Source organism: Morchella importuna (assembly GCF_003444635.1).
Source record: "Morchella importuna strain M04M26 chromosome Unknown Morimp01GS012, whole genome shotgun sequence".
In the NCBI taxonomy this organism is placed as follows: Eukaryota; Fungi; Ascomycota; class Pezizomycetes; order Pezizales; family Morchellaceae; genus Morchella; species Morchella importuna.
This window is the reverse complement of record NW_025763409.1, coordinates 988116-1015995: the sequence shown is the minus strand read 5'-3', so window position 1 is coordinate 1015995 and position 27880 is coordinate 988116. Positions and strand designations below refer to the sequence as shown.

Here is a 27880-nt window from a genome sequence, read left to right as displayed (position 1 = left end):
CAAATCATCGGAACAGATGTGTACATATGTACACTTACTGTACCTGGTTCCTTGTCTGCTGGCAATCGTAACAACGTCTCTCGACACGATCATATATGAGAATTTCTAGCGGTAAATCGGCCAAGTGGAAAATATTTTTTATCATACTTCTGTTTCGCATAATGCGCCCCTCTTCCCACGATCCACCATACACCCAGGCAATTCGGGAAAAACCAAAAGCACGAAGCTGTCACAAATACGCATGCTCTATTGTGAGTGAAGAATGTAGGGGGGGGGGGGTGAAGGGGGTTCGAGCGTGTGGGTTTGTTGGGGATAAAGGGGAGCCAAGGTTCCACTCCCTCGGAAAGGAAGCCAGCGCAAATCTACTTTACCTCACCCACTCTGTCGGAATTTCTCTGGGCGGTACATATTTTTATCCCTACATATCAGACAGCCTACAACCCAGTAAAATTAATCAAAGATACCGCTGCCGTGCTACCTCTATTCAAACTCTACTAGAGCTCGTGCTATATATTATCCCCTTCACTCGACCGACCTAGGAGAAGATTTGAACAACACCTATAAAGCATTAACGATACTCACATATATACACATCGCAAAATAGCAGAAATGGTAGCTTCACCACAGACTTATCGCGAAGGTAGAGAGGAATACTCCAACAAAGCGGACTACGACGGCGGTGTACGTTACCTAATCATTCTTTTAGAACCAAAGGTTCGTTGCTAATTATCCCGCAGTCGTCAATCCTCAGTACTAGAGACTCCTTCTTCACTCCCTCCACGTCCTCTTCTCGCACCTCAGCTGCGCGCTCAGGCGCGTCCTCAGCAAGCAATTACCGCTTCGAGCACAACCGTCGATATCATGCCTACCGTGATGGCCACTATTTGGTACCCAATGACCAGCAGGAACAAGACCGAATGGATGTGGTTCACCAGATGATGTACTTACTACTAGACAATGAGCTCCATCTTTCACCGTTGAAGGAACCGAGGAGGATCTTAGATGTGGGTACGGGAACAGGTATTTGGGCAATTGAGATGGCATTGTGAGTTAACTTCTTATGTCTTAGAGGGGTTGGGTAGTATGGTAGGGGTGCTAATATATGCGGTGCGATTTTTAGCAAGTACCCAAATGCTAGAGTTATCGGGAACGACCTGTCACCAATCCAAGTCTCACCGCCCCCAAATTGCAGCTTCGATGTTGAAGACGCAGAGTCGGATTGGTTATACCCTACCAACAATTTTGACTTCATCCATACTAGACAGCTACTCGGAGGAATAACGAATTGGCCGAGATTTTTTCAGCAAGCATATGAGTACGCACTACCGTTACTAGCTATTTGATTTTAGATACTAACATAGACTGCAGCCATATCCGCCCGGGTGGTTGGCTTGAACTACAGGAGACACCGGCCAACCCCTTTACCGACACTGCCACCCCACCTCCCTCAGACCTCCCAATCTTCCGAGTGCTCTCCCTTCTGAAATTGGCGTCACTGAATGCTGGACGTGCGTTCTCCGACGAGTCATTCAAGTCACAGATGGAGGAAGCAGGATTCGTGGATGTTCAGGAAACGCGCTTCCGGATACCCTTAGGTCCGTGGGAAAGAGATAGCAGGGGAAAGGAGGTTGGGAGGTATAATATGATCAATTTTATGGAAGGCCTAGAGGGATATTCTTTGGCGCTCTTCACAAGGGTTTTGGGAATGGAAGTTGAGAAGGTACGGGAGTTGATAGAAGGCGCAAAAAGAGATGGGATGAATAGGAAACTGAGGATATATTTTTGGCTGTAAGTCTTGATCTCCCGAGTATATGAGTACGTGGTAACTAACGATCGGAACAGGGTCGTTGTACGAGGGCGAAAACCAGAGGCGCCTCCTGCATCTACATGAGCAGTACAGCGTTTTTGTAATTTTTTTTCTTTCACATTTTCAAAGCGTTTGGAGTAATTGTTGTTTTGATGAGGGTATTGACCTTCTTTTACTTTGTTGGTGGCGTTTTTTTACTATCGTTTGCATGACCAGGGGGATACATTGTTTTAGACCTTTCTTACTACAACCTTACCACTATTTGAATTTATGTTTTACGACCATTTAATAACACTAAGGCTTTGTTTTCTACACATTATCAGTAGTTTCAGAGCTCAGCTACATGTATGGTATCAAGGGGCCCCGGGGGGGGGGGGGGAGGAGTGATATTGCAGAGACTCCCCTTCTAAGCTGTTTCGTCCGTTGAAATTTCGATTTGAACGGCTATAAAGCTTCGTCTGTCCTACCCAAGGTCTCAGAGACCATGACTGCAGATATCTCATGAGTTGGAGCCTTGTTTTCTGGCTGTTATCATCCTACTAATTAATGTCTTTGTTAGTGCCCCGTAACGAACTCAGAGCTCGAGTCAAAAACAGCGTCACGAACTCAGCCTGTCATAAACAGCAGTTTTTAACTGTCAGATGTCATGAACTAACCTTGATTTCTACTCTAAATTTACCCCAAGATTACCCTAATCTACCCTAAATTTCATTTTCTAATCTGATTTTACACCTCGAATCACCTTAACACATACAAAAATTCGGTTTACACCAGTGATTAGTTCATAACCATAACACCCAGCTTTCCTCAAGCCAGTTTTTAACCAGCTTAAAACTGTCTGTTAGTAACTCAGTTTGAAACTCCCGAGTTCGTCACGGGCCCCTAGTCTTTGTATACAAATGTATGTAAATCGCATGCCTACATGTACCGGGGGTCAACCATAAATACCGAGAATCTGATAAGATAAACACAGCAAGATTCCCTTATAACGTACTGAATTTGCGGCGTCAATGTAATCATGAAAAGCGTTTCGGTTAAAGTCCGAACCCCTTAGAAATTATGACCCTACGTTCTGGTAATTACAGGCAAGGCTGCTTACATACGAGATTCCAGTTGGCTTTGTTTCTGCTGCTGTGCTGCACAGGGTTCTCGTTGGCTGGGGCAAAGAGTACACTAGCCTGTAGGCAGCAACGCTAAGTAATTTCATTGATAGAGGTTTTTTGTGTATGTTTCATCATGGCTCCGTAGCGTAATGGCTAACGCATTGCTTTCCGGTTTCTGGTCGCCTGGCAAAGACTGTGGGTTCGAGTCCCATCGGGGTCGCAAATTTAACACCTATTTCTTTTCAAATGACGGGATTCAGGAACTCTTTTTTGGCGGTTTCATCTAAGCCCATTATTAATGCCTGCTGGGGTATGTATGCGTCGAATGTAGTTGCCTGAAAGGTGATGATTTAAAAAAAAACAGCCCTAACCCGACGATCATTATGGTTCAGGGGAGGTCGCAGTTCACTGGACAGGGAGTGCTAGAGGCTCTTTGGTCAACCACACCATAAACCGCACCAACTACAGTAAGTCCACGTAGCTTTTGTCAAGATACATACTTTGCCTGCCCATACCACAATCCATACATCCGCCAAACAAACATCGAAACAAACACCACAAACATCACAATGTCTGAACTGATTTCACAAGTCCTCAGCTATCTTCCCCAGGACGAGGGTTGGCTCCCTAAATGGATGTTCCTCGTACGTTTTGTCCACCCCCGCCGAAATCACCAGCAGAAGAGACTTGTGCTGAATTGAACGAACAGGTGTCCGTCATCGCGGTCGGTAACTCGGTGCAGACATACATGACCCTGCACTTCACCAAACGCGTCTACTCTGGACGCCCTGATCAAGGTAACTAACTAACCCCCCCCCCCCCCCCCGCGGGCTCCTCCCCCCTACAATCTTCTCCGTTTACTGACGAAATAAAAAAAGTCAACTGGCTGTCGTCCCGCACATTCGGTACATGGACCTTCATGGCCTCGGTGCTGCGCCTGTACGCGGCGTATAATATCACAAACCCAGTCGTCTACGACCTCGCCATCTGGAGTTACATCATTGCCGGATGGCACTTTTTGAGCGAGTGGTTGATCTTTGGGACTGCCTCGTGGGGCGCGGGGCTGGCGGGGCCGATCTGTGTGAGTAGTTTGAGCACGGTGTGGATGATTACCCAGAGGGGGTTGTATTAGTGGTGGTATTTAGCAATGGGTGTATGTAGGCGTAGTTGTAGTTGTGCCGGTGTCAGGTGGCAATGCGATATAGAAGCTTTTTTTTTTTTGTTTCTTGGATGAGCCGGGTATTGATCTGGAGATGGGTTAGGGATACCAGGGAAGTGGCTAAGTACTGGGCGAGTGATTTATGGTGAACTGAAACTGTTTGATATTGAGTGAATGAGATATAAGTCTCGGACAGGGGTGAACATTTCAGTGGTTGAGGCTGGAGTGTTTATGATTCGAGTTGATCCACCGTAGTGACAGTTTTAGGGTGACTGGTCATTGGCAGGTATCTTCCGTACCCTGCGGCCGGGGGAGGGGCGTAGCGTATTCACTATATTACTCACGGGAATCTCCTTCTCGGTACGTCAATTAGCTCGTGGGAAACTTTGGATCAAAACCTAGTACCGAGACCCTAAATCCTGACTACCGTGTTTAATAGCTTGTTTCATACAATATCGTAAATGATTCTGGTTTTGATGTCATTATCTAGGATGAGTCGTATATCCACAAACTTACACTAAGAAGTGCACGTGTAGTGACGACAAGTGTGAAAAACCGAGCATTTCTCTGGACAGTGCTAGCGTGACATCTTGAAACGTGCGTGCAATTGCACCTGTACTCTGCTCTAGCTAGAGAGAGTGCAAGGGGGGGGGGGGGGGGGGAAACATACGCCATCATCATGGCTTTGCTTTGTCTATGCCTACGTAGCAAGTGTCTACTCAATGTAGTTACTCGAGGGGCAAGTTTCCCCCCAAAAGTGCCGGGGGCATGTGAATGTGTTTCTAACTGGCCACAGTTTTGCCTCCAATGCTCTCGTAGCGCTATTTCTGGAGTACCAAACTGCCGAAAGATGTGGCGTCGGTCAAGCTAAGGCAGCTAAGATGGAAATCTGCACTTTGCAGCCTGCGTACGTTGCCTGCCTACCTACGTTCGAAGAAGAAACTTCATGATCACCAGGACGATCAAGCATTGGCCTCTGGCTGTGTGGTCTGTTTGACCGTCCAATCTGGATTTGACTAGCATGATAAATCATTGACCTTGCCCGGGGGCCGGAGTTGTTGATCGTCCAATCTGGCTGGTGCGGGGTCGATCGAGCTGTCCGAGCTGCGGGTTATCGTGAGGGAGGGGTAGGCGGGGTTTAATTCTGGATTGATTACAGTTAGGGCCGCATGTGAGTTATGAAAACGAATATAGAGTACATCTTGTATCTAGCTTTCCCGATCGATAAGAATTATTGTGGAAAAACATAACTGCTTAACCCAATAGGACTCCTCCCATATCTCTACCATGCCACTCGCTGTAGGTACATAGAAGACTTACGGATGGTCTTCGAATCGGAGTTGAGGGCGGTGGTAGTTGTAATTGGGTTATGGTTTACGAATCGCAGCGGAGCGGAAGATACCGAGATATTACTATCCCGGATCCAAGTAAGGATATGTCAATTACTTAAAAAAAGGAAATTTTAGTTGTAGGTTATCGCCGGATGTGGTAGTTGCTATGGTTTAATAGTACATACTGCCTAAGCTACTGGTATGATATCTAGAGGGAAACGCCAAGGCTTTTATAACTTTACAACCACAACAGATATTAAAAATCTGTCAAGATAGAAGTCTAGGAATAATCATGAGGAGTAATATGGTCTTGGCGTTTTTCTCATGGCTACCTTCAAGACTGGGGGCACCATATCTACATGTATCTTGCAAATAAAGGTAATGCCTTGAGATACTATATTGAGACCTATCAGAACTGTATCTTACTGTTAAAATAATGTCATCAAGGCAAATATTAATATGTATTGATTTGCGATTTGCTTACATAAAGATTGACTAGACTGTATGTCTGAGAGAGTCCGAGTGATGGGATATGCTTCTATAATATAGAGAATTTGCAAATTTAACACAAAACTCTCTAGACGATATAAAACCGAAAGTATATTCAAAAGATTGTTCTACTAGCGCGTTACAGTAGGTTCCATAACACCACTAGGCTCAAATTGCTTTCAAGCAGCTAGCACACAAAGTGTGATTCTTCATAAACCTTAAAAATAATAGCCTGCTTATATAGGATGTCTGGGCCAAATAATTGCCCGAAAAGGTAGGCTACCTTTCGAGTTCGAGAGTCGTTCTATGAGTTGAAAACGTTTGAAGTGCTAAGCCTAGCTAGCATTATAATTATGAAACCCGCTGTAATTCAATGACTTACAAGATCCCGCTTCCCATCTTCAAAGCATAAATACAAACCATTTCCCAGCCAGCCTTTACAGTACTACTATCTACTCCCCTAAACGAAACCACAATCCCAAACTATTACCACACCGTCAGCAAAACAGTTCCACAGCTATAAACCACAACAAGCCCTACCAAACACCACCACCAACAACAACATATACACACCACAATGCATTTCCCCGTCCTCACCCACGCCCTCTCTCTCCTCGCCCTAACCCACGCCCACGCCCACCCCACCGGCACCCTCACCCCCCGCGCTGCTAACACCTACACCTGCACCACCCACACCTCCTCCCCCCCCACCTCCCAGCTCCCCGCCCTCAGCGCCCTCAAGACCTTCCCCGACACCACCACACCGGAACACTGCCTCACCGCCGCCCGCCTCTGCCGCGGCCAGTCCAGTGCCTGGTGCGACCAGAAAAGAGGCACCGTCGCAAGCGTGCAGCTGGCCCGCAGCGGCGCCATGCTCGTGCAGGCCCTGGGCCATCTGGAAAACATGCAGATCCGGTGCGACGACCTGCGCAGCGGGATCGAGGAGCTGGTGGGTAGATGTAGCAGGGACGGGAAGGTGGCGGGGAAGGTGGTGTTTGGCGGGAATGAGGGGCAGGGGGATGTCGCGGTTGAGATCACTGGGTGGTAGATAGTTGGGGATTGCATATTGGCTAGGCTAGAGAAGAGAGCGAGTGGTGGGCCCATAGAGGGCCAACTCATGGCCAGGGGGGCTATTTCTGCTTGTATTCGTAATTTTTCTTTTTGCCTTTTGTAGTAGTATTGCAGTAGTATATCGTCAACCGTAGCAATCGAGTTAAGGGCCCAAACGAGTCCCAGTTGAATTCATCATGAAGTAAAGTGACTTTTCATTAGTACTTACTACGCATTCTTTGTTTCAGATTTATCGATTTAGTGCAGTCTTTGAAAGAGTAGATACGGTTCATTGATAATACCGGCTCTATGAGTACTATTTTGACGTAAAGTAAGTATCATTCAAGACCAACTCTGTACCGAGTACTATATTGCGAACTGTCATCTTGAAACACTTTCACACTTCTTTGTTGTTAGGAAATACTTTTAAGCAATGGATTATAAAGTTTTGTGTTTTTTTCGGGGCTAGCTGCGGTTTCAAAGTACTATGTATTCAAGTGGGACCCGAAACATAGCTACGGTTCGTTTGATACATGTAGTAGGGTATATCATTTCTATAGTTAGAATGCAGCTACATACATGTAATTCAACAAAGTGCTGAAACTGTCAATTCAATTGACTCCATTCCACTAACGCCAATTTTCGAGATCTATAAGATCACCCATGAGACAACCTCTCTAGTTCCTCCTTTATAAAAACCATAACCAAACTACCACACAACACCAGCGTCAGCAAATTAAACAACTCACAATTAACAACAGCCGGTAATAAACAACATACCAACAGCAAAGCATATATATATCACCATGCAGTTTTTCGTTATTACCTTCGCGATCACCCTTCTCACCCTAACCCGCGCACACCCCACCGCACAAGCCGCGCACCCCCACCTCCTCACCCCCCGTGCTCCCACTATCCAGTGCCGCACCACCGGCTCTTCCCCCTCCATCGCGGACCTTAGGTCCCTCGGCGCCATCAACCTTTTCGCCGACGGCCGCGGCTTCTGCCTCACCACCGGTGCGCTCTGCCCTGGCCAGTTCAACAACTTCTGCGTCGAGGGCGGTGGCGTCACGGAAACGGTACTGGCGCGCAAGGGTAATCTCGTCGTGACGGCCAGAGGAAACAAGAAGAACATGCAGCTCCTGTGCGGCGATCTACAGCGCGGGATCGACGACCTGAGGAGCAGGTGCGAGAAGGATGGTAAGGTGGAGGGCTCGGTGCAGTTCGAGGGGAAGGAAGGGAGGGGGTATGTTACGGTTGAGGTAAAGAATGGGTAAGTTAGATAGAAAGATTACTTAGAGATTAGAGATGCTTGACCGCCCCACAGCTAAGGGGAGCCAAGCTGGTTAGGAGGAGGTTTCGTTCTTTGTACTTTTTTTCGCACTTTTTTTTGCAGTAGAATCCTAGAATATCTCGCTTTAGTATTCTTCAAGCAACAATAATAAATTTAGTAATAAATGCCCACTACTTACATTCAAGTGCGAAATGAATGTTGCTCCCACTCCAGAATGCTAGTGCATCACAAGTTATCACTCACATCAGGGTTAGGGTTCTTCAATGGAATCCTTTTTTTTTTTTTTTGTTTAATTCATTAATTGCATGCAACCTTACAGTTATGGCAATAGCCCCTGAACTACCCGCTCTCTTCCGCCTCCTCTCACGTTTGTTTGACATAGGAAATATATAACAATGCTTCATCTTTTTAACCTATTCATCTTTCAGTGGAATCCTAGTACACCCACAGCTGCACTTAACACCAAACCCATTGACGAGAAGTACTTGAACTACAAAATGAGAAAGGGCGTACATACTACGGTCTCTGAAGTGTATTTAAAACCTTTTATGGCCTCCCTTCAAAAGTCATAGTTGTTGTTTAATCGTGTTAGTAGTCACTCGTTGTTTGGCTCTCCTACATGATCCGAGCTACCTGGCCTCCGGATTCTGGGTTCGGCGGTCATCATCTGGTCTCGAATCGCGTTGCAGGCCGCCGAACTACCTGATTTCCCAAAAAGCACCTTCCCTTTATTCTAACCTACTATTACAGGGAACCACCAACAGATAAAACAGGCAGCCAAATAAAAAATCTATAATAAAGCAAACCAAAGGCAAAGGCAAAGACAAGAACACAAAAACAAAACTTTCAACTCAAAAAAAAACAAAAGCACCAAAAACAAAAACAAAAAACAAAAACAAAAACGAGACAAAACAAAAACTTTACAACAGCCGTCCTCCCGCCTCCGCCCTCCAATTCCCACGATATCAAATTTAAATCTACAAAATACCCATCACAATATCACGCATCCATTCAATAGTATTATTCGCATCCTCCTTGTTGAGGGTCTGCGCAGTAGAAAACACCCCGATATCAACCTTGTCGCCATAGACCGCAACCTCGATATCCAAATGTGTCTAACAATGGTACGGATCAGTAAGACCATTCGCTACAAGAGGGGGGGAAGAAGATGATTCGGGGTTTACCTTTGCGCTATCCATCCATACCTTCTCTGGCAATTCTGCTCTTGCAGCACCAAGATCCGACTTCACGTCAACCCTCAAGTCCTCAAAGCCCATCTCACCATCACCACCTGCCGCCTCATCTCCGCCCGGCATCTTCAGATAGTTAAAGAAGCAATCAACCTGCACCCCCGTCCACTTTTCCACTTGCCATAGCCCCACGGTTCCATTACCGGCGCTTCCGATCTCGGTTAGGTCCGCCTGAACCTGTCGAGCGAGTTGAACAAGCGTAGTTGTTCTCGGCGAACGAATGCGGAGAGGGACAAGATTCAGGGTAGGAGCCGCCATGATGGCAAGGTCTGGGATGGGAAGGTGCCTGTTGGAGAGGTAGATACCGAATATGACATCCTCCTTTTTCTTGACGGGGCCATCTTTGAGATCGAGATGGTAGGCGTAAACCTTGGCATAGGCTGCTAGGAAGATGGATTGGAGCGAGACGCCCTCAGCGCGACAGCGGCTCTCGAGGAGATTGCTCTTATCGATGACGCTGGTTCGGAACAACTCTGTCCTCTCGGTGGTCTGCAAGTCCGGGTATTTGAGCGGAACGGGGGTGGAGACGGCGCCATCCAGGTATTTACTCCAGAAGCGGGACTGTTGCTGGACATCTTGCGAATGTGCAAATGACACAAAATCTAGGAAGCGTGGGGCCTCGGGTTCTGGGGTTGGGAGACGTTCTGCGCTGTCATCGAGGAAGCCTTGGAATTTCGAAAGTAGGAGTGGAAGACTGACTCCATCGTACAACGCATGGTGAATGGTCAGGAAGATTATTGTGTCAACTGGCGTGATGAGAGTGGTGAGACGGACAGGAGGTTGCTCCAAATCGACAGACTTGCTCTGCTCCTGCGATTTGAAGAAATTGATGAGGCTGTCGTTGTTTGTTGTCGAGGATTGATACCACTCAGTTTGGGTCGCCGGATTTCTGAAGGTCACTTGAACAAGAGGTGTATCTTCGCTATCGGTTGCTAGGAAAGTAGTACGGAGGATGGGCTCTTGGCGTACAAGAGACTCCCAGGCCGAGAGAATGCGAGAATGCTCAATCTTCCGGCATCTGAAGGTGAATGTCGGCATAAATATTGTGTAGTTCGAGTTCTTCCATGCAGAGAGCATGTAAACCTGACCAGCGGTTGCAGGCGCCACACTTTCTATGCTAGCTTCAGGGATTCCGCCGAGAAGTGACTTGATGTTGATATCTCCTAGAGCCTGCTCCAAGGCCTTCTCCGTGTCCACGGGAGTCTTGGGAGCTTCATCATTCATTGTTTTCGCAACGGCTGCCATGCGTTCAATCGTGGCTGCACGCAAGATCTCGGCGACACTGAGGAAGATTAGCTGCTCTCGAAGCTTCGAGGAGAAGCTAATGGCACTGATTGAGTCTAAGCCTAGGTGAAAAATTGTCTGTGTACGCTCGATTTCAGACTCTGGTAGTTGAGAAACAGCTGACAGAATACGGCGGAAGGTAAGTTCCAATGATGTCCATTCGCCTTTCTTTTCCTGTACGGCAAACTCATCGCGTTTCTCGGGTTTCATTGAAAGGAAATGGGATTCTAGCTGCGATCGATCGATTTTACCATCCTTATGAGGTAATGTGCTCATGGGAATTATGAAAGATGGCATTGACCAGTGGGGGAATTCGTGACGGGCGAATGATGCTACATTGTGAATAGATTGTCCCTTAGTAATGAAAACGACTAGCAGTTGCCTTCCGTTATCACTCGCTACAATAGCTGCCGCATCTCCTGTATTGCTCTGAGCCTGTCGGATTTTGTTAGCTGTCTCGTCAAGGTCGATGCGTAGGCCGTTGAGACTCGTAGTGCTGTCCGAGCGGCGAGCACATATAGGGATATTTCCAAATTCGATCCCTTCTTTGTGGTGTACTATGGCTGGATGGTCGGTATTGTTGACGATATGCACCAGAAGTGAATCAAGTGTCTGGAGAAGTGATTCCGAGTCGGCTTCTGACAGCACGGTAGATTTACAGGCGTTCCTCCAGAGAAGATTATCCCCACAGTGCTCCATTTCGATGCATATGTTGTACTAGATCCATTAGCTTCCGGATGATTTTAAAAGATTAAACAAAGTTTACCTCAACGCTTGCAGTTCCATCGACTGAACTCCACAATGGCTTTTGGCTACTCCCTCTTTGTTCGCGGCCACGTTGGTAAATAAAGAGAGTATCAAAAAGTCGTTGTCCCTGGCTATCCACCAGCTTTTGGATTTGGCGTAGAGGCGTATGCTGGTATTTGAGAACTCTCGCAGAATTGTCTTGTATGTAGCGAAGCATGTCTTTATAGTCTCCATGGGCAATGGCACGCACAGGAACCGTGTTCATTGCCGGGAAAAGCATTTCGTCTGCAGACTCAATATCCCTTCCAGAAAGAACGGTACCAAAAAGAACATCAGGTTCTCCTAGGTGATGAGCCAAGAGAAGTGCCCAACACATTTGTCCAAGCGATTGAACCGTTACTCCCATCTGTTTACAGAAAGACTGAATCCTCCAAAATGGCAAAGCAGATGGCTTTTCAAAGCGGTGGGTAATAGCGGGGGAATTCTCAGTAGATGTTTGAAACATTGAGGGCGAGGAACCTGCGAGCATTTGTTTCCAGAATTTGTTTGAATCTTTCGGATCCACGCTGAAGATATCTTCCAAAAGGGGACGGCAGGACGGTCTTGATGAAGGTGAATCGAGGTATGCATTTTGTACGTCTTCATGCAAAAGACCCAGAGACCATCCATCGTATAATGCGTGAGACATAGAAAGAATTAAATAATTTGACATTGGAGACTTTACGATAGTGATCTGTAGCGGGGGCTCCTGAAGCATGTTGACATTTTGCGCGGCTTGTTGCATAGCGGCCTTGATGGCTTTTCTTGTGTTTGATGATATGAGGACCTCCTTCCACCTGAGCTGAGGTCGTTTGTGAACGGCTTGGCCAAAGCTATAGCTATATGGTAAATCAACAGATATATCAGAGACTTTGAAGAAGCTCGTCCTTAGTATCTCGCTATTTTGGAAAGCTAATTCCCATGCATTCCTCAATTGCCTTATATCAACCGTACTGTCGAGCTCTAAGACGTCGTGGTTGAAGTAAAGTTTATAGTCAGATGCAAGTGTTTCCGCGATCATGCCTTCCTGGAGCGGTGTAGCGGGATAAATGGCTTCGATCTGATCCAAATCCAAGGTATGCGTCCGCCCTTTGAGATTCTCGCGGATACTTTGCTCAAACTCAGTAAGTCGATCCGACTTTGGAATGGTTTTGTTATTCTTTGTCGATTGTGAGAGGACTTCGTGCATTTTTCGGATAGTCGGGTTTCTCATAATTGTACTGACTGAAAGCTTGATGCTGCTGGAACGTAGCCTCGAAGAGAGTTTGATAGCCTCGATACTGTCGAGGCCCAATTCAAAAATAGAGGAATCTTCATCAACTTCCGATTCACCGATATCTGCAAGTTTGGCAATCGTCGAGCGAAGGATCTTTGCATTGGGTCCCCATTGGAAGCCAGCTTGTCCATTTGTATATATATCATTGGATTCTTTTGGCATAATGAGATCGGATTCGAGCGTTTTCTCCAGAGAAGGTTTGCTAAGGGGACTTTGTAGGATCTCTTTGATATTTCTTTCAAGGATACTCAGTAGCCCAAGAGATTTGTCAGTTGTGAGGACCGAGCTTTTCGCAACAATCGAGAAATTCAACCCATGAAGGTAACTCTCTTCAATCTCCAAAGCAAGCGGGTACTAAAACATGTTAACATATTCCTCTTATATAAATTAAGGTGGCTTACATCTGCTACCGCCGAGCTTTCCATTATATTCCAAATAGGAGCCTCGGTAGTATCATCACTGCCTGGGTCTTTTTGGTACACGAACAAAGTGTCGAAAAGTGGCTTTTCTGAAGTAGCATGCATCAACTTATTGATGAGACGAAGAGGAGTGTGGTGGTAGGTGATAGACTCCGAATTGAATTTATGAGCTTGCTGAATTAGTTTCTCCCAAGAAGAGGCATTTTTCACATCTAAGGAACATGGGATTGTGTTGAACATTGGTCCGATAGTGTCTTCAACGCCGTCTATTGGTAGTGATCGCCCAGATACAACGACTCCAAAAGCAAACTGGTGTCCCAGATATGGTGAAAGGGTGTTTGCCCAAGCAGCCTGGAATATCGATTGCGGGGTACAATTCAATTTCTTGCAGCACTTCTCAACATCCTCCATTACGATCTTTGGCTTGAGCTGCACTAGGTGGTCAATATCTGCGGCTGATTGAATGAGTTGAGGGAAATTAGACGGTTTGGCTTCCGCAAGAGTAGACCCCCAGAATGTTCTTGCGCCGTCCATGTCTATAGATAGAATATGCCCGACGAGCTCGTGGAAATGATGAGTCCTTGGTTTTAGTTGGTTTCGATAGGCTCTCTGGACGTCCTGGAATATAAAAGGCAAACTGTTTCCGTCGTAAAGGGCATGGAAAATGTTGACTACCAGGATTATTCTCGAAGGTGTTCGAAGAAGGAGTAGGTATAATGGTGTCTGGTGTAGTTCCCTGTTCATACTAACGTGTTCCATCATCTCGTCGGTTATCACGCTCTGAAAGCCCTCACCCTTGACATTAATTTCTCGCCACTCAACTTCTGAATCCCTAAGTACGACTTGAGCATAACCATCCGAGGTCTCGCAGAAGCAGGTTCGTAGGATACCAGTTGATTTTACCACCGCATCCCAGGCTGAATGAAGTAAGTTGGTATCTGTAGACTTTGCAAGTGAGAATGAGAAGGAATTGTAGTAAAGAGGTTTCTCTGAATCGATGAAACGAAGAATCATTCCTTCCTGAAGAGCTGTGCAGGGAACGATAGCCTCAATCTGATCCGGCTCAAGGTCGAGGCGTTCGCACACCTCAAAGGAACCTTTGTTGGCAAATGCTGTTAGTTTTTGGTTGATCGATCCTGTTCTTGCAAGTTCTTGTGAGCTATTGTTTTCGCCCTTGCTCAACTCTGCTGCCAGTTGCTCCACACCCGGATCTGTTCCAAATTGTCAGACTCGTAACAACCACAAAATCATATGGAGACTTACATTTCATGACAAGAGAAACGGTTGATGCAAAAAATCCATCTTTCTTCAATTTGCGCGCTAATCCAACCACAGAAACTGAATCTAACCCAAGCTCAAACACAGTCGAAGAATGCTTGATCTCCAAGGTTTGAAGTCCAGTCATTTCGGCCAATATCTTTCGAATGCGAGCCTCGCCATCAGTCCAATTTTCTTCATTAACTTCCTCTCTCCTTGATATTTGTTGAAGAAGTGCGAGGGACGTGTCTTTATAAATTTCTTTGAGCTTTTTGTTATCGACCTTGTTGTTCACTGACAATGGCATCTTCGATATAGGCAAGAAGTGTGTAGGAACCATATATACGGGTAGTTTTCTCCTGCATCCATCGGCCAAAATTGGGATGACCTGGTGATGTTCGGGATCATCCAGGACTACTGGATCTAATGTACTGGAGGCTTTGGCTGTTCCCAAGACAATAAATGAGACGAGTTGATCTTTCTGCTGTTTCGGGTGCTTTAGAACCAGTGTGGCAACTGCTTTGACCCGTGAGTCTGCCTGTTTGAGGGTCTCATTGATCTCTCCAATCTCGAGGCGCTGTCCACGGAGCTTGACCTGGTCGTCCGCTCGTCCCGCGAAATCAAAAGTACCATCATAGAGAATGCGCACCAAATCACCAGTCCGGTATATCCTATTAACATGAGCGGGAAACCTTCTTATTAAAGGCGGGTATTCATACCTTGTATTGAATTCCTTTAAGTGTGGGAATTTCTCTTCAGTGAGAGCTGCCCTGTTGAGATATCCACGTCCAACCAGCTTTCCAGAAACACATAGCTCACCAATTGCTCCTCTAAGAACAGGTCGACTTGTATTGGGCGTGAAAACAAAAGAACCAACGTTATCAAATGCAGTGCCGATATTGGAGGGTTTCCCATTCGCTGGGACCCTAGCGTACATTGTACATCCTATAGTGACTTCCGTAGGCCCGTATCTTGTATTTTGTTAGTATGTATTTCTTCGGAGTGCTATAAGGTCCTCCTCACCCGTTATAAATTACTCCTGTCTCTCCCCAAGTATTCAAAATTTCCTGTTTTAATTGTTCACCTCCCGTAATAAAAACGCCTCTACACAATGAAGGACAATCTTCTGGACGAAGCAACGCCGCAAGACTAGGTGTGAGATCTAAATGCGTGATCTGAAGCTCGTTTATTGTGAGAGCAAGATCCTGGAAAATAACGTCTCTGGGCGCTGAAGTAACACACATGCCCACGCTCCAACTGAAATATTGTTCCATAACGCTGACATCAAAGTGAAATGATGCGAACTGGAGGAAGCGTGATTCAGAATCCCAATGACCGTTGAATATGCGTTGGAAAGCAAGCATTGCCTGCACAGCATTTTCGTGTGTGAGCTCGCATCCCTTCGGTGTTCCAGTAGTGCCGGATGTGTATAGGCAGTAGCAAAGGTCTTCCGGTTTGAGATCTGCAATAAAAGGAGTTTCGGATGAGGATATTTTGACTTCCGTATCACTCTCTAGAGACACAACTTTCACTTTAACTTTGCTTTTGAATTCCTTAGCATATTTGTCCATAGTCAACACACATTTCGCGCCCGAGTCCTCGACAATGAAAGCCTTTCTGTCAATGGGTGCATTATAGTCAAGTGCCATGAATGCACAACCGGCTTTCAGGATTCCAAGAATAGCAAATGATGCTTCAGGGCACTTCTCAAAGCAGATGGCAACAATTTGTCCAGTTTTGACTCCAAGGTTTAAGAGGTAGTTTGCGATTCGGTTGCCCTCTTCGTCGAGTTGGGTGTAGGTCCATGTTTCTTTGATCGCGCACCCTTCCTGAATTGATGTGGCAAACTCGAAGGCAATTTTGTCTGGCGTTAGTTTCCTGTACTTTTCAACGAATTTGTGCAACAGGGTGATATCTGTGGGAATTCCGTCAATTAAGGGCGGGGTACATGAGAGCAATGCCGGCGGAAAACTCAAGAACTCTATGCTTGAGCTATTAGGGTTCTGTAAGATGTCTACCAGTGCAGCATTGACTTGCTGAATGAGCAACTGTGTTTGTTCTTTGGGCATGACGTTGTCTCTGCATGTTGCCCGGATAAGAAGGGAGTCGTCATTTGTGGGTTCGATTTCTAAGGAGATCGTGTACTAAATTTCATATTAGTCAATATTATCATGGGGACGGGGTGATAAAACACACGTCAACGAAAGCATCCTCCTCTACAATTTCCCACGAACTCTTGCTGCTAGACTCCGTCTTCTGGTACACAAAGATAGAGTCGAAGAAGGATTCTTGGCGATGCTCAAACCACCCTTGGATGTTTCGAAGAGGTGTGTGCTGATGCTTCAGTGCCTGTGCATTGCTATGTTGTAAAGCCAATGCAAGTTCAAGATTTGTACCGGTTAATAGACATAGGGAAGGCACAGTTGTGATACACGGGAAAGCCACATTCTCGGCACCAACAATGCCAGATCTTCCCGAAAGTACTACTTAAAGTCAGAATCGATATTTTTGAAGGGCCCGGGGAAAAGGCTCTTACCGATTCCCATTGTGACAGCAGTATCCCCCATATATGCCGAGAGCACCCTTGCCCAGGCGGCTTGCCCTGCAGAATTCACCGAGATCCCCAATTTCCGACACCTGCTCTCGATCATTGACAAACTCCAACTCGTCTCTGTCGAACAAACATGACTGGAAGTACTCTTGAACCTGACAGGACATAAGTTTGGGAAACGTGAAATGCTCGTCCCTTTAAGTTGTTGTAGCCAGAAGGTTTTATCCTCTTCGATAACCTCGGCATCCAGTGAATGCTTCACAATATTGCTAAGAACGGCAGAAAATTTGGGGCGGGAAGCGACACGTTTACCAGAATACTCAGAGAAAACATCGTTGAGGAAAAGGCTTAAGGTTTCTGCGTCGTATAAAGCATGGTGTGCAGAAAACAGCAGTAGTGATTCCATGGCACTTTCTCTAATCACAGTGACACTCCATGGCGGGAGGTGGAGATTCTCGAGCGCACGAGAAGCCCCAAGCTCCTTTTGTGCAGAAAGCACAATATCCTTATTCCCTCTGCTATCCACTATAGTCCACGGCAGGTCAACAGAACCCTGAGCATAGATGATGGTAGCAAAAGCATGTGTATTGTGTTCAACCTCAACGAAACCAGCACGGAGCATGTCGTGCGAGTCAGAGACAGCATTCCAAGACTTGCGCAGGCGACTCAAGTCGACATTCTGGGGTAGTTTGAAGACAGAGTGATTGAAATATAGGCCGCCTTTAGAACGCAGAAACTGTGATAGCATTCCCTCTTGCGCCGGCGTACACGGGAATACCCCGGCGATTCTGTCTTTTGCGATACCCGTGTCCTTGAGAATTTGGTCCATGAATTGATCGTTGAAATTCACCAGGTAGTCACCGGAAATCTGACTCTTGGCTTCGATATGTTTGCTATCTGTAGTGAGTAGTTTTGATAATTGCTTTATAGATGGTCGCTAAGTGTTGTCAGTAATATTTCTCCTCCTGCTTTTCATGAACACATACCTCAAGAATATCCAGAACTGAGATTTCCAAATCAATGCGCTTCAACTGCATCGCGACCTGAGCGGCACTGATACTATCAAGCCCGATTTCATAAATAGTTGAGTTCCGAGAAATTTGCTGAACCGGAACCCTTGATATCTGAGAAAACACACTTCTGATCTTCTTTTCTCCCTCACTCCACACGCTCTCATCCTCCTCTACACCCGCAGCCCCAAATGACTGGATATCTTGTTCCCTAAAAAACGCTCCTAATGCTTTCTTATCAACCTTTCCTGCTGCTGAACGTGGAACATGGTCAATGATCAAGACCACTGCCGGGATCATGTATCTTGGCAATTTTGTCCTCGCCGCCTTCAACGCCGAGCTTTGGATTTCTTCGGGTAGTGGGCCAGCCTTCAATACTTTAGGCTTTGTTCCATGTTGTTTTCTACCCTCAACCGCTAGGAAGGACACAAGCTGCTCCTTTGTTCCTTCGCTGTGCTTAACCACGATTGTTGTTGCATCCTTAATATCCCTGTGCCCGCTCCTTAAAACAGAACTGATTTCATCTAGTTCAACCCGCAACCCGCGAATCTTCACCTGGTCGTCTGCGCGCCCAAGAAACTCAAAAGTCCCGTCTCCCAGCATGCGAACAAGATCACCAGTCCTGTATACCGTACCCCCCTCTAATTGAATAAACTGGCGTTTGGTAAGCTGTATGTTGTTGTGATATTCACGTGCTACTTGTGGCCCTCCAATACAGAGCTCGCCGCTACCGAAGATAGGGACTACATACTCTCCACTGCGGGAGAGAACGAAGAAACTTGCTGTAGGGAATGGTTTGCCGATGTTGGAAGATTTTGTGTACCTGTCTGTGGCCGTGATTGTACAACACATTGCTGCCTCTACAATTGCCAGTTAATTAGGTTTATGCGCTCTTAACCAAGGTTATTCAATTAAAACATACCAGTAGGTCCGTAAGAGTTAACGCATCTTCCGTCCCAATCATTGACCACCTTCTGCGGCATTGCCTCTCCAATACAATACAGCATCTCCACAGTCGTAAGATTTTCTGCAACAAGAGTAGCTGCAACAGTGGGTGTCAGATCCAAAAGGGTTGCTTTCATGGTCATGATAGTCCCTTCGAGGTCACCAAGGAGATGTTTCTTCGCTGCAGAACAAAGTGTAAACCCATAACTCCACGCCATGAAACAGTCGTAGTAGCACATATCAAAGGTAGTTGCGGCGAATTGGAGGAGCCTTGAATCCGATTTCCATGGGATGAGGGACTTTGAGGCGCGGAAAGTTTGCACAGCACTCTTGATTTCAAGAGAGACAGCTTTGGGCTGACCAGTGGAGCCTGATGAAAATAATCAACAAATATACATTTGAAATCATTGATGTAGATCGACTTACCTGAAGTATAAAGTCTATAGGCTAAACATCTCGGTGTGAGACCTTTAATGTTTAAATTCGTAACCGGTTGAGAATCCATGACCCCACTTTCAACATCCACCATTGCCACACGTCCCATGCCCCCTGCCGTAGCAGCAGTAACAAGCACAACCCTCGCCCCAAGTTCCTCTATCATAAACATTTTCCTCTGATCTGGCAGTGTAGGATCGATTGGGGTGAATGCGCACCCGGCCTTCAACACACCCAAAACACAAATATAGAATAAGGGAGACTTCTCGAGGCATAGCGGTACAGCCTCGTCACGCTTCAACCCCAGAGAGACAAGGTAATGAGCGACTCGATTTGCGGCTTCATTGAGTTCGCGGAATGTCCAGCTTGTGATTTTGTAGTCGTTATCAAGGAATTCAAGTGCGACATATGATGGATTCTCGCGGGCATGGCGCTCAAATTCAGAGTGTAGTAAATCGTAGCCTTCGCCTTCGAGATTTAACGACTTGCTGTTTGCCCTCGCCAAGATTGATGGCTTGAATTCCCGGAAGTTTATCGCGAGCTCATCAGGATATTGTAGAGAGTCAATGATCGCCGCATTCAACTGCTGAATAATCACATCAACTTGCTCCTCGAGTATAACATCCCTACACCACATTAGTCCCAACACTACCTGATAAATATTATAGTAGGTTACACACCGGCGGAAATAAAGAACAATGTCTAAGCTGTTTCTATTGCGATTAGGTACAAGCTCGACAACGACAGAGAACTATCCACCATCAGCAATAATATCTAGGCTATATTCTTATTAATTAAGAACTCACATCCATCTCCCCGCGGTCGTCGACCTCTTCCCATAAGTCTTCTGATGCCTCATTCGCATACTGCAAGATAAACAGGGTATCAAATAGGGCCTGACCCTCAGTCTTCAGCGTGTTCATGATCCTTCTCAACGGGGTTAGCTGATACGGCAGAATATCCGCATTAAGACTCCTGATACTATTCATAACCGTTAAATTAGTAGCACCTGGGGTTAGCTGTACTCTCAATGGGACTGTATTAAAGCACGGGGCAATAACGTCCTCCACTCCATCCACAGGGATGGTCCTTCCGCTCACAACACTACCAAAACAAACATCGGTTTCTCCGGAATAGGCCGCCAATAACCTTGCCCATCCGGTCTGTCCTAATGCCAGCAGCGAGGTTGAGATTTCTCTACAACCCTCCTCAATTTCACTCAACGTCTTTGAACAAGTCATTCTTGCTGCCGTCATACCTGTAAGTTTAGTTTCCTCTTTAAATAGTGCTGTCTTGCCTGTTAGGTCTGGGAATGCAGATGCTTCGAAACCAGTCAATAGGCCCCTCCAGAAACTGTCAGATGCTTCGGGGTCAATGTTCTCCATATACTCCAACACCCGATCGAAAGGACGTCTTATTGGGAGCTCCAGTCCTAGGTAAGCACTTCGCACATCATCAAGTAGGAGACCCATTGCATAACCATCGTAAAGAGAGTGGTGGAACGACATAACCAAAGTCGCCCCTGCGAACAATGAAAATGCATATGGAGCACTGTTGATGCTCATAGATCTTGAGATTTCATCGATACGCTTGTCGATTTGCTCCCGCGTCGCCTCTACCTCAAAGGTAGTCCACGGCAGGTCAAGCTTCTTGAGCACAACCTGAGCATACGCATGTCTTGAATCCTCCGTGACGCAGAAGCAGGTCCGCATGATATCGTGTCTCTCGGCCATATGTTCCCATGCCTTTTTCAAACGTGTAGGGTTAGCCCGAAGATGTAGGACGGTGTGATTGTAGTAAGTGCTCGTATTAACGCCTTTCTTTTGCGTCAACATGGCTTCTTGTAGTGGGGAGCAAGGCAATATCTTCATTATGTCCTCTGGGGCTACACCGAGCTGCTCGATGGCCGTCGCTTTAACGCTCTCAGCAAACAGCTTCAAGGAATCCTCTCGAATAATGTTGGTAGCGGGCTGCCCTTCATCCATTTCCCCAAGCAAGGTAGCAAGAGCACCAACAGTCGGATTCTTCATAATCTGTGACACATCTAATCTTTTGTAGCCTGCCTTCATGATGCGATTTGATAACTGAATCACTGAAATTGAGTCCAGTCCGAGCTTGAAGATCGACGTTCCTCTACCAATTTCACCAACGGTTACTTGCGCAACATCGGCAACAACCCCAACGATCTCCATCTCAACCTGTGACCATTGCGCATCGACTTCCTTATCAGTTTCCTCGCTGTACGATTCAACTGTAGCGGTATCAACATCGAAGAATGTCTTTTCGAGAATTTTTTTGTCAATCTTTCCTGTCGCGGTCATCGGGATTGTTGTCACGGGGAGCAATACCGCGGGAACCATGTACTCTGGTAGTGAAGCAGACAGTGCCTTGAACAATACGCCCAGTATCTCGCGAACACCTTGGTCTGCTTTTACAACGCCAAACTCCTTGTCCTGATGAGATACAAGGAGAACGAATGCAACAAGTAGATACGGATCTGTAGAAGATTTTCTCACTGGGATAGCGGCAGCGTCAAGAACAGCCGCCGAACGCAGGAGAACAGAGGTAATTTCACCCAGCTCAATACGGTGTCCACGAATCTTGACTTGGTCGTCAATGCGGCCGATAAACTCGATTGACCCGTCGGAGAGGAGACGCCCGATATCACCGGAACGGTAAACACGACCATATGTGGGATGGGTGGGGAACTTTCGGGCGGTAAGCTCGGGCTGCTTGAGGTATCCACGTGCCTATATTCCGTAGCTATCAGAATAAAATCCCAAACCGACGGCATCGCCATGAGTAAACCTACGACTTGAGCACCTCCGAAACACAGCTCTCCAACTGCACCCCTAGGGAGCAAACAGAAATCATCTTCATTTTGAGAAATTACAAAGGTAGAGGTATTGGCAAATGTTTCTCCTAGTGTATTAATGTGATCTTCCTTCCTCAAATTCGGTCTTACCGTGCAAATATTCACCGTCTCACTTGGTCCATACCCGGTCCAGAGTCCCCTACCAGTCCAAGCCTCAAACACCTTCCTGTTAAGACCTTCTCCGGCAGTGACGAGAAATTCCACAGACGGTACATTATCAGGGTTGACAAGCGCTGCGACAGTGGGTGTCATACTCAGATGTGTGATCTTGAAGGCGTTTATAGCGCTCTCGATATCGCGTAGCAGCACATCCTTCCTTGCTACACAGAGTGTCATACCCATTGCCCAGGTAAAAAAGATCTCAAACACCGACACATCAAAGGCAACGGTACAGAACTGCAATAGCCTCTTCCCTAACGCTGCCGGGTACATCTCCGCGAGTAGTCTAAGATGGTTCACAATCGCATGATTCTCCACCAACACACCCTTTGGTTTTCCTGTGCTCCCGGATGTAAAAACCGCATATGCTAGGTCTCTCTCGGATCTTTGAATATCTGGGTTTGCCTCGGAATACCAGAGAGTGTTTACCGTGTCCACACAAACTACTACGACGCCCTGAGGCACACCTGAGGGTTCCGGGGCGAGGTCGCTAGTGGTGAGATGAATACGTATATCACCGCTTTCTATAATCTGGTTCTTTCTCTCGTTCGGAGTCTCTGGGGTTATAGGAGCATACGCAGCACCGGATTTAAGGATGGCAAGGATAGAGATGTAGAGGATTGGCGATTTCTCCATGCAGATTGATATAAGTGTGTCCGGTTTTGCACCAAGAGAGAGCAGATGATAGGCTAGTTTATTAGCATTGGTGTTGAAGGTATGGTAGGTTAGTGTTGTAGATTCAGTAGTGGTGCCAATTATGTCATCTGCAAAGTCAATTGCGATTGCATTTGGGTTGCGGGAAGCAGCGAGTTCGACGAGGTGAGAGATGGAAGGTGTAGAGGTTATTGAGCGGGTTATGATATGTGGATTCTCGATAGAGAGAGCAGATGGCGGAAGGGATTGAAGGAGGTTTGTTAGGGTCTGGTCGGGGTTTGAAATGATCGAAGTGACAAATTGGTCGAGCTGGGCTAATATCAATGCTGTGTGGGCAGGCGGAAGAATGGAAGTTTGGTAGGTTGCCCGCAGGGATATGTCAACAGTACCAGGTGTAACTTCGAGGAGAATCGGAAACTACAGGTAATGTTAGTAATTTTCCAGAGTCGATCATAGGGTATCACTCGCCTCTAGCATATCTTTCAAATCGACGATTTTCACGCTTCTTTCAGCAGTCAAAGACTCCTGCCAGACAAGCAAACTCTCAAAAAGTCTCCCCTCACCACCCCAGGCCTTCTTTACCTCTCTCAATCCAATCTCATTCCCCAAAACCTCTCTCCCGCGCTTCGCAACCTCGCTTACAACCTCTCTCACACTACGCTGTCTCCTCACGTTTACTCTAACCGGTGCAGTGACAATCATCGGCCCAATTACATTCTCAACCCCCTCTAGGGCGACTGTCCTGCCGGAGAGAACATTTCCCACAACAACGTCGCTTTCGCCAACGTATAATGACCACAACATGGCCCATGCAGCCTGTACCAAAACCACTGGCGCCACACCAAACTTTCTTGCAGCACCCTCATATTCTTCTTTCCCGGTACTCATCGTAGCAGTCTCCTGGCGCACCTCATCGGCCACGTCACTCTTCCCCGTCAAGCACGGGAAGGGCACCGGCTCAATTCCGGACAGGGCGTTTCGCCAATAATCGATCCTGCTAGAATTATCTGTGTCCAATTCGTGCTCTACAACAACTTGGTACTGTGGACGTGGAGCTACAGAATGTCCGGAAAGGTGTGCGGCAAGATCGGACATGATGTTGTCCCAACACCAACCGTCATAGAGTGCATGGTGAATTTGAACGCTTAGTTGGCCACCAACAAGAGCAACTCTGAAAGGTGGTGACAGCAGCTGGGGAACAGAAACGCTCCAATCCTTCTGAATCGTGTTCGATAGGGTAAATTGAGATGGGCGAGAGGTATGATATACCACCTGCGCGAACCCACCCTCCAGGACTACAAACCCGGTGCGCAGAATCTCATTGGCATCGATAATTTTCCTGACAGCGGCCTCTACTTTGGCTGCGTTGTTGTTCGGTGGTAAGGAGAGTAGCATCCAATTACAGTATGCGGCGCTATCTTTCCCTGTTTCTGCTAGCATAGCGGCCTGCACAGAAGTACACGGAATAACCTTCAGCACGTTCTGGTCCTCCTGTAACTCCCTTGAAGCGTTCGCGACCTCCTCGAATCGCCTCTGGGTAGCTTCATTCACGACTCTCGGGGATGTACCCACACCCTTCTCAATACCTGCTGCAATACCAGAGATTGTGTCAGACCTAATCACGTCTACTGTCTCCACTTCAAGGCCTCGTTTCCGAAGCGCGATAGTGAGGCGAATGGCCTGCATCGAGTCAAGCCCATGTGAAACAAGACTGACTTCCTTGCTGGGCGCAGTGCCAAGAAGCAGTGATGCTTCATGGGCGATCACTCGCTCAAAGGCGTTCATATCTTCCGTTATTGCTTTAGGTTCAACGATTCTGTTCTTGTAGTTTGCCTCTAAGAGCTTTCTGTCTGCCTTCCCGGAAGCAAGACGGGGAAGTGTAGGGAGAGTAAGGATGTCCCCAGGGATCATGTACGCCGGTAACCATTTTTTGCATGTCTCAATGATTGCAAGTTTTGAAGTTGCGCCGCTAACCCAGATGACAAGAGTATTCTTGATCACATTGGCCACACATGCCTTGACTCCTGGTGTCTTGAGGACGACTTCTTCGATCTCTCCAAGCTCAATACGCTGCCCACGAATTTTAACCTGACCAGCCCCAATACGGCCTAGGCACTCAATTGCTCTGCTCGGGAGAACACGTGCTCTATCACCGGTCCGATATAATCTGCCGAATCGAGTTGAATTGATGAATACCTCTCGGGTTTGCTCTGGGCGGTTGATATATCCGTCCGCTAACTGTGGCCCTCCTACCACAAGCTCGCCCACACAACCGACGGGGAGGACTTCGATTTCGCCGCCTTTGTAGGGGGCGATGACGAATGCTGACACAGTCTCGAACGGTGTGCCAATATCTCCAACTCGTTCGACCGCAGTGGAGGCAGTACAGTGGATTGCCGCTTCAGTAGGCCCATACATCCCCACCAACACATCCCTCCACATATCCACCACTCCCTTTGTCAACATTTCTCCAATCGTCAGTAAACATTTCAAGCCCGGGATATCCTCGGGTTTGCCCAATAAGCCTCCCGCAACTGTCGGTGTAAGTTCCACCACGTCCACAGCCATTCTCCTCACTACGCCCGGAAGGTCACGCAACATAACCGCACGCTCACACCCCACCAACACAATTCCGCGCATTAACGGGAAGAACATCTCAAAGACAAATACATCGAATGTCGGCGCCGCTTGTTGTAACCACCTCCCGACACTTTTCGGTACGAGCACGTCTTGCGCTAGCAGGCTCTGTGCCGCAGCATAGTGACTCACGAGGACGCCCTTGGGTGTTCCAGTGGTACCGCTGGTGTACATTACATACGCTGGATCACTGGGTGAAATCGTCGTGGGGAGTTCCATTAGGCTAGCCAGTGAGAATGTGGGGGTGTCTTCGTCTGGTGTGACGCATGGGAGATTTGGAACCGGGGATGAAGCAGGATCGCAGACAATACATGGCGCTTTGATGTCCTCGACAATGAACTGTAGTCTCTGAGGAGGTGCATCTAGAGGTAACGGAACAAATGCGCATCCTGCCTTGAGAATACCAATAAGGGCAATGTAGAGAGTTGGCGACTGCTGAAGAAGTACAGGGATTAGGCGCTGGGTGGATGTAGTATGCGGAAGGAGTTTTAGGGCAAACTGTGTCGAGAGAATGTCGAGATCCGCGTAGCTATACGTGCTCTGTGAGGAGTTTGAGTGGAGAAATTCAAGCGCAGGGAGGCTATCGTGAGTGGAAAAGGTGATGAGGTTGTGGAGGAGGGTAGGCCCGGGTAGATGCCGCGGGGTAGGGTTAAGAACCGACAAGGTGTGTACTGAATGAGCAGTGGAGGTAAAAAGGTGGTGAAGATGTGTACAGATTATGTGGATGTAACTCTCCGGTACCACCGCCGTCGAGATATTGATATATGCCATCGCAGAGCCGCCGTCTACAGTCAAATATAGCTGCGAATCCAGGGGCTACAGTTGACATATCAGATTAGAATCAGCGCTCAGTTTTTCTCTAGAAATATCATGTAGTAAACTCTTACATTAAAGCCTTTGGAATTTAAAAAGACTCCCGTCCACCGTCCGCCCGAAGGATTCTCTACACTCCCTTCTGAAATCCAATCCATACTCCCATCTTCTGCGAACTCAACACCCGAGGTTATCCCATTAACCCTGAATACAACAGTGTCGGTACCGCAGTATCCGCGGAGAAGGTGCGCCCATGATGCTACAATCTGGTCGTTCGTACAGCCTTGTGGAAGAGCGATTGGTGCGGTGAGTATGCTGGGAGAACCGTGGAGGGTATGAAGAGTTGGGAAGGCAGTGAAGCGATAGTGTTTGGACATTTTCTACGTGATGATTTTCGCAAGATGTTAGTATATAGCTTTCGTCAAGTGAGTACACAGCCGAAGCTTCTCCTAAGGAAGGGAAGAGTTACAGAAACAGCCTGTTGTAGTATATATTGTGTATTGTATGTGGGAAAGCAGTTTGAAATGGGAATAAAAGGATTTATCTATCTGGGAATTATCGCGGTATTTTCTTTCCGGGACAGTCTAGTTGAACACAAGTTGTAGTGATGTCGTGTGAGAAGCAGAAGCAGATGTTTGTAGCTGCATATATCTGATATCCGCGTCGATAGCTATATGATAGCAGCACAGCACTCTAAAGTAACAAAAGCTCCTACCCTTCGTGCAGTAGAGTTGTAGTGAGTTGTGGATCCTCTCGACTTTAGGTAGGAGTTATAAACCGCCACGAACACTAGATCGTACGGTAATAATTTCGCAGAAGGGTTCGAGTCCAACCCATTCTGTAGTCTAGCTAGGCGGTAACAAACCATGTAGCACACAAGCCATGTGAACTGCTGTCATACCTACCAAAGCTGCCTCCAACCAACCAGCCAACCAACCACACGATTTGGCTTGAATGGAAAAGCAATTATAGGCTGTAGAGGCGCGACCTATCACGTTGCTTGTATTACTACACGTCTATAGTTCGCTCACTCACTCATTCTTCTCTTCCTTTCGTGTGTTCTGTTTGTTTGCTGCCCCGTCCGTCAGTCTTTGTGTTCCTTCTCTAGGTCAAGAGGTAAGGTGGTAGGTATGCGGGTAATGACGCGTTGATACGACAGTTGACCCTCATCGACCAGTGGCTCGCTTAATCCACGACCAGCTTCATCAGAACTGTGACTCTACCCCTGTCTTTGACCCGGACCGTCTCTGACCTTGAAGTCTCTGAAGTCCAGCCCCACACACACTGTCCAGGGTC

General features: G+C 47.1%; 5 protein-coding genes across 5 annotated transcripts; 4 read left to right on the top strand and 1 right to left on the bottom strand.

Annotated features, from left to right (window-relative positions):
* Nucleotides 1–609: 609 nt before the first annotated feature.
* On the top strand, nt 610–1891 carry LAJ45_04904 (uncharacterized protein; the record flags this gene model as incomplete). The annotated part of the gene is made up of 5 exons (XM_046114480.1): nt 610–681; nt 738–1045; nt 1121–1315; nt 1369–1788; nt 1843–1891. The coding sequence occupies 5 exons, from the start codon at nt 610–612 to the stop codon at nt 1889–1891; spliced, it is 1044 nt and encodes a 347-aa protein (XP_045972506.1).
* Nucleotides 1892–3156: 1265 nt separating this feature from the next.
* LAJ45_04903 (uncharacterized protein) lies at nt 3157–4559 on the top strand (the record flags this gene model as incomplete). The annotated part of the gene is made up of 7 exons (XM_046114479.1): nt 3157–3220; nt 3303–3377; nt 3502–3554; nt 3620–3707; nt 3789–3991; nt 4337–4429; nt 4509–4559. The coding sequence occupies 7 exons, from the start codon at nt 3157–3159 to the stop codon at nt 4557–4559; spliced, it is 627 nt and encodes a 208-aa protein (XP_045972505.1).
* Nucleotides 4560–6466: 1907 nt separating this feature from the next.
* Nucleotides 6467–6937, top strand: LAJ45_04902 (uncharacterized protein; the record flags this gene model as incomplete). The annotated part of the gene is made up of 1 exon (XM_046114478.1): nt 6467–6937. One exon carries the CDS (start codon nt 6467–6469, stop codon nt 6935–6937), a length of 471 nt encoding a protein of 156 aa, XP_045972504.1.
* Nucleotides 6938–7745: 808 nt separating this feature from the next.
* Nucleotides 7746–8216, top strand: LAJ45_04901 (uncharacterized protein; the record flags this gene model as incomplete). Its single annotated transcript, XM_046114477.1, has 1 exon — nt 7746–8216. One exon carries the CDS (start codon nt 7746–7748, stop codon nt 8214–8216), a length of 471 nt encoding a protein of 156 aa, XP_045972503.1.
* Nucleotides 8217–9210: 994 nt separating this feature from the next.
* On the bottom strand, nt 9211–26961 carry LAJ45_04900 (uncharacterized protein; the record flags this gene model as incomplete). Its single annotated transcript, XM_046114476.1, has 17 exons — nt 9211–9348; nt 9418–11484; nt 11534–13183; nt 13231–14459; nt 14512–15176; nt 15225–15476; nt 15529–16649; nt 16702–16988; nt 17042–17993; nt 18043–18926; nt 18989–19381; nt 19438–20072; nt 20127–20197; nt 20253–22196; nt 22259–23551; nt 23627–26587; nt 26659–26961. 17 exons carry the CDS (start codon nt 26959–26961, stop codon nt 9211–9213), a joined length of 16845 nt encoding a protein of 5614 aa, XP_045972502.1.
* Between the last annotated feature and the right edge of the window lie 919 nt (nt 26962–27880).